This window comes from Strongylocentrotus purpuratus, unplaced genomic scaffold (assembly GCF_000002235.5).
Source record: "Strongylocentrotus purpuratus isolate Spur 01 unplaced genomic scaffold, Spur_5.0 spur5_scaffold_3, whole genome shotgun sequence".
NCBI classification, from domain to species: Eukaryota; Metazoa; Echinodermata; class Echinoidea; order Camarodonta; family Strongylocentrotidae; genus Strongylocentrotus; species Strongylocentrotus purpuratus.
In genome coordinates this window covers 30437973-30450109 of record NW_022145609.1, presented here as the reverse complement: position 1 = coordinate 30450109, position 12137 = coordinate 30437973, and the positions used below count along the sequence as shown (strand labels likewise).

The 12137-nt window shown below is 39.7% G+C and overlaps 1 protein-coding gene across 2 annotated transcripts in view; it reads left to right on the top strand.

Annotated features, from left to right (window-relative positions):
- Nucleotides 1-8850, top strand: part of LOC100890012 — a 45852-nt gene extending 37002 nt beyond the window's left edge. Inside the window, exons 10-14 of one of the 2 annotated variants that reach the window (XM_030996216.1) lie at nucleotides 4919-5103; nucleotides 6199-6438; nucleotides 6984-7187; nucleotides 7683-7886; nucleotides 8555-8850. In XM_030996216.1, coding sequence (XP_030852076.1) covers nucleotides 4919-5103; nucleotides 6199-6438; nucleotides 6984-7187; nucleotides 7683-7886; nucleotides 8555-8689 — 968 coding nt within the window. In that variant the 3' untranslated portion in view covers nucleotides 8690-8850. Of the gene's footprint in view, nucleotides 1-4918; nucleotides 5104-6198; nucleotides 6439-6980; nucleotides 7188-7682; nucleotides 7887-8554 lie in introns of both variants that reach the window. The other variant, XM_030996215.1, reaches the window with a different exon arrangement.
- Nucleotides 8851-12137: the final 3287 nt, after the last annotated feature.

Below are 12137 nucleotides of genomic sequence, written 5' to 3'. Positions count from 1 at the left end.
CATTAGCTACTGCATGAACAACTTCAATGTTTTCATACTGTACTTTGATCAACTTCATCTGCTGGCCTGTACTAGCTCCCAACAGTGGTCTTGTGACTTCGCCCTTCACAACAACAAATGGAACTAAGTACCTCTTGTTATTCTTTACATTCCTAAGATGCAACTTGCATTTCCCTGCAACTGGTACTGTTCCTTGACCATACACAATCAGAACCTGATTTGTACTAGTTAACTCTGTCCCAGATGGAACATCTTCTAGATGGATAACATTACATGTCGCTCCACAATCAACCTGCATACCAATCTCGTCTTCGTCATTGATTCTAAACTTTGCAATGATCTTTTTCTGATAATTTGGACTCTTACTATCAGCAGATACCTGAAATGCTTCATCTGTGCCTATCAGAGAAACATATACACACTCTTGTTCAGAATCTTCATCCTCTTCAATTGTCTCTACTCTGTGAGCCTTGTTCTTATTCTGTCTACATTTCACAGCGAAATGATTTTCTCTTTTGCACAGCTTACACTTTTGGCCATAAGCTGGGCATTTTGATTTGTCTTTTTCATGCTGCTTACCACAGAAACCACAATTAATCAATTTAGGAGCTAGCTTCTTGCCCTTACCCCCACTATGCTTCCAAACCTTTGGTTTATGGGACACTGCATAGGCAGATACTGGTTCCTGCATGGCTTTGCTCTGAGCTTTGGACGACTCCATAGCTCTGCAGATATCCAAACAACTAGACAGAGTAAGATTTGGCTCTTGCAAAAGACGTTTTCTTGTATTATCGTCTCTAATCCCTAGAACGATTCGATCTCTGATGAGGTCATCAGTTAGAGTACCAAACTCACAAGTACTTGCAAGAGACCTTAACCTCACATAATAATTCTCAACTGACTCATCAGTATTCTGAACACACTTATTGAACTGATATCTTTCAAAAGTAATGTTTGTTTGCCCGACACAATATTCAGACCAGAGTTTTCTTATGCATTTATAACTCTTTCTTTCCTCCTCATTTCTGAAAGGGAGGCCTTGTTGAATCTCCAATGCATCAGTTCCTAGTGCCGTTATGAAATGTGCCACACGAATTTTATTACTTTCGTGTTCTAACCCAGTTATGACCTCATAACTGTCCCACATCTGGGTGAAAATACCCCAGTTTTTCTTCATATCCCCTTTTACCGAAAGAGGTCTTGGGAGTGGCACATTTGTTCTACTTGTACTGCCCGGCCTATTTCTGGTCCTAACACTATCATTATCAGTATTGTTATCACTCAAGTCCTGACCCTGGTTAGTCCCAGTTTCATTTACTCCTTCTGACTCTTCACTTCCCCTCTGGGGAGGATCTTGTACTGCCTCAGTGTTAGACATGGTTATCTCTACCGCCTATACAATTACACTTACAGTAACAAATCAGCAAATTCTAATACGGAGTAAACTATACTGCTAAACCCACTGAATGAACCAGACTGATTGGACTTATCGAGTATTAATTCTGATATTAATGCACTCTTTCCATAAATCCACACCATTTCATTCCAAACAATGCACACGTAAAACAACCAAAATAACTAAACATCGTAATTATTATTGATAGTTCACATTACATCGACTGACGAGTCAAGTCTATTGCGACAATGTTCATAAGTCATATTCACCGCTGCTCAACGACGTCGCGTTTATGGATGCTATGCTACGAACCATTCGCTAATCTGTCCACTGTACGACGACTTCGCGTGTACTCGGTTGCTGCAAACTTGCTCGGAACGTGAACAGTTCGACCCTGTAAATTATTCTTCCTGGCTGTACGCCGATTTCAGGAATGAGTCCATGGTCACTACACTTCTGACACCATGTTTTAAGCTTTTGTTTGACTCTACATAATAGGCAATAAAGTCTGTTTAAAGTTTACAACTTCAACTGGTTAGTGCTTTATTCTAGTAATCTTCATTCTGGTTGTCAAGTCAGTACATAACACAAGAGGGCGCACTGCCACTCTAAACCATATATAACAATTGTCAGTTTTAAGTTTGATTTTTCTGGCAGGGGAATTTTAAATAAATTATGGCATGAGGAAGTCAAAACTGAAAATGTCTTGCTGTGTGACCAGCGACGTGGCTAGGGGGTCATGGTGCCCGAGGGGATGACCCCACCCCCCTGTCTATGCTATAAGCATATAACAACGGCAGTTATGTTTTATTTTTTTTTAACTATAAATGCTATTTATGTAATCATATTTTCGCGCGCGTGTGTGTGTTTGTATGTAAGGGGGAGGGGGGTATGAGACCTTGGAGTAACAAGAACAAAATTACAGAAAAGTCTCCTTATATGGTTATGTAGCGATTCATAACAGCCAATAGCTTCAAAATATAAATTTGAAAGAGGATAATAACTTCACGTTTCACAACAACCCCTCTTGAACTTTTATTTTGCATCCGATATTTCATTTTGAACGAGGAAGGGGCACACGAGTGGTTCCCCAAAATCTCTGACATAATCTCTGTAAGGAAAAAGGCTATTGATATCTTCAAGACTGAAATAAGGTGTGAAAATCTCTATTAAACAACAATAAAATCTGATATGTGTCATCAGGTTGGATGGGGGAGGGATTGTATTTTGACTAGGGGCATGCGCTTCTCACCACCCCCCCCCCCCCCCCCCCAAATGTCATTTCCTGGTTCCATCACTGGTAATGAGCTGGCTATGCGGGTTTTTTTTAGTTGTATTGATTGGAAAAAAATCATTGACCCATCGTCTATTTCCGTCAACATTTTACGGAAGTTTATTGAGAGTGTGTGTGGGCCGGTGTGAGAGAGAGAGAGAGAGAGAGAGAGAGAGAGAGAGAGGGAGAATCAGAGGTGATGAGAGGCTCATTCATTGGTTGACGTTAGACGCTTTAATAGTTTTATCAGTTTATAAATTAATTTCTCACAAGCTAGACTGACACGATGGTGAAAATGGAGAGGACTAAAGTCTCTTTGAGTGTTGTAGGTGTTCTCCTTGTCAGCGCAACAAGTCTCGCTTCTGGTAAGAAACAAATTTAAAGACACACTCCTTTCTTGACTGATTTTTAAAAAATCTAACTAAATTCTGTTCATTATTGTCGGTTTGCCATTATTGATGTAAAGCGTAATGAGCAATATCTTATGCTACAACGCTTAGTATGTATGTAAGTGCATGCGACTCCATTTAGCTTGTCACAATTGTCATCATGTACTGACATACTGCACAATTCAAAGTAACAAATTAATTATAGGGGAATTACGTCTTTAATATTTACTCATGGTAGCCACTTATCACTGTTCTTTATGTGGGCCCGAGCATTGCCAGGTACCCTTTCACACTTGGGCAGAGTGGGACAATTATGTAGGGAAAACACCTTATAGGTCTATCCAAGGGGTGTAAGCACCGAAGAACGAGGATCGACCCCAGGACCTTTATGAGAGTCAAGAGCCTATACCACAGTCTTTCGAACAATGTGAAAGTATTTCAAATAAACGTTTCTTAGAGACTTTCGTTGCTCTCTCTATTTTGTCTCTATATCCACAATCTATCACAATGTGACACACGGTATATTATGATTGTTTTTACATAGTGTGTTCACATAGCCCTAAAACACTGTGAGACTGTGATCCGATGTTCATACTCTATGATTTTGTCTGCCACTGACCACAGTGTGGACCAGGCGCGGATCGACGGGGGGGGGGGGGGGGTGGGAGGGGGCCTGACGGGCCTGACCCCCCCCCCCTCCCTGGCCAAAACAATTTTTTTTTCCTTTTTTTTTTTAAAGATCGCTCGAGAAAAAAAAGTGTTTCTTCTCCTGCTTATTCACCGGTTGGCTGAGTCGCCGTTGAATATATCCTAACAAAATTAAACCCCCCCCCCCCAAAAAAAAAAAAAAAAATTAAATTAAAAAAATAGTGCTCTTACACTGTCTTGTTGACAGGGGCGGCGATTTCTTTTCATTTCCGGGGGGACGAAAAGCGAGGGACCAGAAAAGTGGCGTAATGAGCAAAAACTTTTTTTTTGGGGGGGGGGGGGGGGGAGGCAGAAAAAGAATTTGCATCACCCCCACTCTTATATGTTACATGCAGGGCCCGCGGAACGGTTTTAAAGTGGTGAGGGGGGGGGGCATTTACGATAGTGTAGAGCAAAGCGAGCGAAAATTGGCATGGGGTACAGGGGCAAAGCCCCGTCGGGGGTCAAGGGGCGGGGACCCATAAATCTCAGGTGTTTTAGGCATTTCATTACGGTCAGATGAGCAACCAGGTAGGGTCCAGAGGGCAGAGCCTCGAAAGCTCAGGCAAAAACTATGCCATTAAAGCAACATTTTGTTAAATCACTGGTATCGAATTTTAAATAAACCACGTTTTAACTTTATTTGGGAGGCAACTACCCCCGAAGCCCCCTCCCCCATTAATACGCCAGTGCGAGGGAGCATAGTAAACGAGAGGGGTGAAAGTGACGGAAGTTGCTACCCCTCATAGGTTTTTGAAGTTTTCTTGTATTAAAAAATTACATTCCTTTGCAAAACTATAGTATAAAAACAAGCAATATACTCTTTTCACACTTTATTTCTTAAACAATATTTTACTCGTATTCAAGAATATTTTGCGAGGGAGCGTAGCTATCGAGCTAGAAGATTTTTGCCTTTTGATTCGTCTAAACGCTGCACTCTTGGGCCCTCCATAGCCTATACATTTTATTGGAGCACTTTTTCAAATTTTCCGGGGGGGGGGGGACGATCCCCTTCTAAAAACATTGAGGGGGGTGTGTGTCCTCTTGTTCTCCCTCCCGGGATCGCCGCCCCTGGTTGTTGGTGAATGGGCTACCCGGACAAAAGATTAGAAGTAAATAAATAAATCAATTAAGTAATCCAGTGATCCTTTAGTTTCCGGGTTTTGTCATCAGTTCACGGCGGCTGGAGTGCGTGGAGAGATTCTACCCCCTGCTCCTCTACATGTGGATATAGTACTCGAAATCAGATCAGAACCTGCGACAACCCGGCCCCTGCCAGGAGAGGTAGACACTGCATTGGGCCATCATCGAAAACGATCCGGTGCCGGGTCCCAGCCTCATGTCCACGTCAAATTGGGGTAAGATCGACTTTCGTCCCATTCTAGAGGGATTAGTAGGTGGGGGGGGGGGGAGGCCGGGGCAATTACACATTTTGACATTACTGATTATCCCCTATATACCTCTCTTTAGAAATCTAGCCATCTGATTGGTCGAAATTGGAGTCGTGATTTCAGCCATGCCCGCCTACCGGTTAATAGGTTTTTAAAAGATGCCCGTTGCCCCGGGTAACGGGCCGCATAAATACACTTTGCTGAGATCCCGTTGTCCGGGGGTAGTTGCCCGGGGGTTAGTTGTCCTAGGGGGTAGTTGTCCTAGGGGTAGTTTACTGAGGGTTAGTTGTCCGGGGGTAGTTGTCCCAGGGGTAGTCGTCCAAGAGGGTGGTTGCCCAAGGGGGTAGTTGCCCTAGGGGGTAGTTGAATGGGATGGTTATCCGGGGGTGGATGTCCAGGGGGTAGGCGTCCTAGAACCGATTTCATGATATGAGCGTGCAATGAGATACTACAAAGTCCATTTATATCATCAAAGGAGAATTTTCTTAAACAAGGAAGTATTTTTTAGGGGGCCAGCTGTGTGTATAGGTAATAAAGGTTGCTATATTTAGTAGCCATTTTGTAGGGGAAAAAATCTCTCAAACTTGAAGTCCCTAAAGAATGTATTACACTCTATTCCATAATATGCCAAAATGGGTTGCGCTATCAGATATTTGTGTTTAACTATGGTCATTAGTTTGTTAATAAATTACAATTCCAACTCAATCCAAGTCAGTTTCTTTCAAAATACGATTCCTTTAACACAATTCAATTTCGGCTGTAAGTAAGCTCGGTATCGTGTTTCCTGCGGACTTGCATTCCCCAACCCACCTTTTTTTTTTTTAAAGATGGTAACCACAATTTTACCTTAAAAATAAAAAAGACGGGCCCCCACCCCTGGCAAAAAAAAAGATAACAAAAAGATGGTAACCACAATTTTAACCTTTGTTTTGCTCAAGGGGCGGGGGGTGTTGAAAAAAGAAAAAAAAGGCTCTCACTACGCCCCCCCCCCTCCCGCCGTTGGACAAAACAAAAAACAAAAACGGTTTTTCACTTTTCTCTCCTGCTTCACAATCAAAACAGGATTTTGACTCGTTTTTGTCAAGTTACATCCCAACCACCGCAGCCATCCCAGAGGTAGTAATCCCAGAAGACAGCCAATGGTCCTCGTTCGGCTCAGTGGAAGTTGAGAGCCCAAGGTCTGGCCCAGAAGTGGTGGATAGTTGGAATAGCGAGGGTGGTGACCAAGGTCATAGTTTTAGCAGCTTAAATGAAGTGTCGACTACCACAGAGAATGAACAACCAATCGTTCCTGTTCCACAGGTAAATCTTCCTACAACAGGAGAGGGATGCGATCCCCGCGTCAGATCCAAACGCGTCATCTTTCTTTTAGTAAAACAATAGCCGAATCCGAAAACCGTGTTGTTCTTTTTTTTTTTTTTTTTTTTTTTTTATTTACTCATGTTTAAATGTTTGTGTTTGGTAGATCGTATTCTGTGATTAGGGCTTGATAATTTGTTGTCTTAAAGTTTCCATTAACGGGCTTTCGAAAAGATCATGAAATTCATCTCCTATAATTTTTCTGGCAGCAAAGATTACAGGTTCTATTCTGCTGTTCAATTCTGTAGTATCTGCCCGTAACATTATTGGTAGTCGGTGATTTTCACATCTGAATTAAGACAGGATGGTTTTATATTGTTATGAGTCAAGATAAGTACTTTTTTTTTTACAATTCTATAAACAATACGAAATGTTTCATTATTTAATGATTATTATCCAAAAAGATTTCGATGTGGAATAAAAGTAAAAATTCATTCAGTGTAATTTTCCTTGAATACACTTTATCTTCCGCTATTCTTTCACAGCAGATCTATGAAGATAGTCCTTCTTTGAGTTCACTTGTACCACAGCCTGGACAGAGCATATTCTCCTCCGATACTGATAGCTCAATACCCAGGTCAGAGGTCATCCAAACTACCGCAAAGGCACCCGAAGAGAGCGCATTCTCTTTCGTTGACTCTTCGTTTGAATCTCATGTACCACCAATAGAAGTCATCCAAACTACCGCAGAGGTAATCTCCCTCAAATATTATATCCCCTAGAAGAGAGAGTATATTATTGTAACAATACGTATACGGTGATTTGCACATCTGAATTTTGACAGGATGGTTCTATTTGGATATTACAGTTTGATGAAGTACAACACGGTTTTTTGAAAAAAATATAGGCAATACGTTGTGTTTCATATAGTCTAATGCTTATTATCAACAAAGATTTTGTTATATATACAGTAGGCTTGCGGGTGCACCATGTGTGAGAGAGAGGGATGATTATAAGGAGTCGAGAAAAGGACTCTCGGTGATCTTTCTTGAGGGTTCATAGTCCTGAAAAGGAATGTTGGTATAGTCTTGAAAAAGACAGTTGGTTATCTTTCTTAGCTTATAGTTAAAAATTTTGTTGTAGAATAAACAGTCGAAACAGGTCTAAACGAGTAAAAGTAACAATTCATTCAGTGTACTTTCTTCGTACCGGTATACACTTTATCTTCCGCTGCCCTTTCATAATAGATTTATGAAGCTAGTCCTTCTTGGAGTTCCCTGATCGAACCACCCGAAGAGAGCCCATTCTCTTTCGTTGAATCTAGCTCGTTTGAATTTCACGTACGACCGATAGAAGTCATCCAAACTACCACAAAGGCACCTGAAGAGAGCACTGTGCCCATGTTTGAAGATCTTGCACGACTGATAGGAGTCATCCAAACTCCCGCAGAGGTACTTCCCTTCTTTATGCACAATAATTCTCAATTTAAAAATAAATAAATGTAATGCTTCCTGGGAGAAATTCTATCCCTAGAAGAAAGAGTATATTATAGATCTTTTCCAAATCATACTTATACTGCTTTCAAACTCGCTTCTATCGGAGTCACACCGATGAAAATACCGATTGAATTTTCCTTATGTAAACAAAGGTGAAACCGCAGTAATAATTTCCCCCCTGTCGCTTTCATACTGCCGGTGAAATTCACTCGCTGTGGCGGGCCCTTGCCGGAAGTGAAGAATTATTGCGTTATTATTAAGCCCGCACTCCATCTAGCTAGCATGCAGCATGTTCAACCATGAATCAACAAACACAGCTGGTTACGATAAAGCGCGCGTATGACTGCGACCTTTGACCATTTTAATCGCTGTTTTGATCGCCTTTTTCTCCTCTGTTGCTTTCATACTGGCCGTTTCATCGGATGCGTCCGGATGCATCCGATGAAAATCAGGCGAGTTAGGAAAGGGTACAAGAAAACTAAAACAAGATTTTTAGCAAAAGAAGACCAGTTTTCATATATTCAGTTACGAGCCACTAGAATTTCGATCAATTTTATGTCTAATCTCTCTCTCTCTCTCTTTCTCGATCTCTCTCCTCTATCTCTCTTTCTTCTTACCTCCAGGTCGAGAATCATAGCGGACTGATATCGGCAGGTGGAAATGGAAATATCACGTATGAGAATGTACCCTACACCATCAGCAAACAGCTAATCCATGTTGACTCATCAGGCGGACACACAAGGATATCCACAGCATGATTTAAAGATACTATGTCCCTTTTGCAGCCAACATCAAATTCTGTAGAACTTTGCATACGTCTGGGGCATGTGAATAAAGTCACCAACGGCCTTCCATACACTGTAAAAAAAAATAATAGTCGAAATAACTCAATAAAATTGAGGAAAAGAATTGCCTTATTTCTATTAAGTAAATATTACCTACGGCATCTTAAGTAGAATTTACTTATTTTGCTGAATAAATTTTTATTCAGTTAAATCGAGTTACATTAACGTAAATAATTTTAGTACTGTAGTCATTTTAGATAATTAAAAAAAAAGCTATGATAGGATTACATATTGCACGATTTGGTACCCATCTAATCTAACTAGTAACATCCACTAATCATTCACTACTTCTATTTAAGATTAATCACTAATCACTAACACTACTTCTTTTTAAGATTTAACCGTATACATATATCTACCACCATCACAAACTATTACATACGCTTCAATTCGATACATATTGAAAGGCTCCAAATTTTATATATACTTGATCGTAGCATCTTAAAAGGAAAATTGGTTGACAATTTCCTGAAATATCAAGTTTTGATTTGTTTTGAACTGGGTAACAATTAAAAATTGGCTTGTCTTTGCGTAGCCGTGTTAAATGAATTAGTAAATGTTTTAAAGTCCTTAAATTTTCATTCAACCACAAAAAAAGAATTGTTTTATTTAAAAAAGAGTTTAATTTGGTCTTAATGAATATTCATAAATTATGTAAATATTTCTTTTACGCACTGCATCGGTCCTTACTTTAAAAAGATAAGAATAATCAACATAAATTGTTTGAGTAATACGTATAATTTCTGATTTTGAGTTAAAATTACTGAATTAATACAAGCTGAAATTACTTAAAGTTCTTATGTATTTGATTTAACTTAAATATTCCACGTTTGTTCTACTAAATTGAAAGTTTGAGTTAGCAAGACTTAATTTAGTGCGTAAGTGGCAAAACTAATGTTTTCAAGTAAATTCTACATGGAAAAATACGTAAAAATTACCAATGAACAAATTCTTTTTTACAATGTACCTACACCATCAGAAAACAGCTACTCCATGTTGATTCATCATCAGGAGGACACACAAAGATATCCACAGCATGATTTCATGTGGCTATCCCTAATCTTGAAACAAAAGAAAATACAGATAAAAACGATCGCAAAGATTTTCGAAGCAATTTCAATAGCCTTGTCCCTCACCTGTTTGCATACCATGACTTTGGCGCAGATGGTTTGGTGTGACTCAAAGGTGACCTTAAGTTCTGGTATGGTTTGATGCGACTCTAGGGTGACCTTGAGTTCTGGTATAGTTTGGTGCGACTCAAAGGTGACCTTGAGTTCTGTTATGGTTTGGTGCGACTCAAAGGTGACCTTGAGTTCTGGTATGGTTTTGGTGCGGCTCAAAGGTGACCTTGAGTTTTGGTATGGTTTGGTGCGACTCAAAGCTGACCTTGAGTTCTGGTATAGTTTAGTGCGACTCAAAGATGACCTAGAGTTCTGTTATGGTTTGGTGCGACTCAAAGGTGACCTTGAGTTCTGGTATGGTTTTGGTGCGGCTCAAAGGTGACCTTGAGTTTTGGTATGGTTTGGTGCGACTCAAAGGTGACCTTGAGTTCTGTTATGGTTTGGTGCGACTCAAATGTTACCTTGAGTTCTGGTTTTTGGTTTTGGTGCGGCTCAAAGGAGACCTTGAGTTTTGGTATGGTTTGGTGCGGCTCAAAGGTGACCTTGAGTTTTGGTATGGTTTGGTGCGACTCAAAGGTGACCTTGAGTTCTGGTATGGTTAGGTGTGACTCAAAGGTGACCTTGCGTTCTGGTATGGTTTGATGTGACTCAAGGATGACCTTGAGTTCTGGCGATGTAATTTTTCCAGAAAGACTATAGCTTAAAGATGAAGTTGATTTCTGGTCATGCGATTGCATTGTGAAAGAAACGTTTAGGAATCGATCAGAAAAGGTTGATAAGTATTGGTATGTACTGCAGATTCTGGAATCATCAAAATAATAAGAAATTTGCCCCAGTCTTGGTAAAGTTACAAGCATTGTACACAGAAAGATGTATATATGGGACTACACCAGCATGTGGCGTCAAAATTTGTCCCGATTTTTATGATGTTACATGCCATACTTAGAATATTAAGGCATTTGAAGAGCCATGCTTTTCAGTGAACTCTTTTTGTATCTGATCATGTTCTTCCACACTTGCATAATGCAATGACAACGCTCACAAATTATTTTTCACCTCTTCCCAGAACTCAACCTTCTCTTTAAATATTATTAGTTATGAACTGTTTATCATGAGATAAATGTGTGGTTTACATTAGCAAAATGTGCCATTAAAAAATTTAAAAAATATAAAAAACTTGCTGGAAATCATTTGCACTGAAACCATGTACGTGTATGTTATTGCTAAACACACAGTCTGGACGACTTACTCGATTTCTCGATTTTCTGATCTTGCTTTGTTCACTCAGCTGTTATACATTTCTTTCAACATCTACTTAAACGATATCACTTGTTAACTTTAATATGAGCATTCAGAGAAAGTTTAGTTTGAATCCGATATCTTATTTTCTTTTATTAAGAGAACTCAAGAATACCTAGAAGCTTAATTAGTTTTTCCCTTTCAAATTGATGTAGACCATTAGTATGAACTTCTTACAAGTGTTGGATATATGATGATATGAATTAAAGGATAGTTCGTCCATCATTGATGGGAGAAGAAAATTTCGTTGCACTGTGTAGATAGAAGTACTACCTACACAGTGCAACGCACTTTCTTATACGTTGCGTATACGTACGTACGTAAGTATTGCATCCACTGTACGTATCGTACACCGTTTGCTAGCTGTTAATTGATGATTTGTTGCTCTAAAATGACGGAAGAAGGGAAATGTTTCCGATGTGGACTATAAAGCAAATGGTCACCTTTTTGGTTTCAGGCGATGACAACCCAGGTCGGAATTCCAGTTGAAACCAGTAGGCAACTGGTACCAGTTAAAACCAGTAAGTCAACTGGTACCAGTTGAAACCAGTAGATTCAACTGGTTTTTAATATGGAAATTGAAACAACGCTAACTGAGACCAGTTGATTTACCAGTTGAAATACCAGTTGATTTACCAGTTCAATTACCAGTTGATTTACCAGTTGAATTTCCAGTTGAAACCAGTAGGCAACTGGTACCAGTTAAAACCAGTAAGTCAACTGGTACCAGTTGAAACCAGTAGATTCAACTGGTTTTTAATATGGAAATTGAAACAACGCTAACTGAGACCAGTTGATTTACCAGTTGATTTACCAGTTGATTTTTCAGATGATTATCAATCAACTGATAATCAATAATCATTATTAGAATCTGGCAACCAAATTTACCACATATACTAACTCTTGCAATTACCCCATCACAATGATCATTTGAAGTAGAT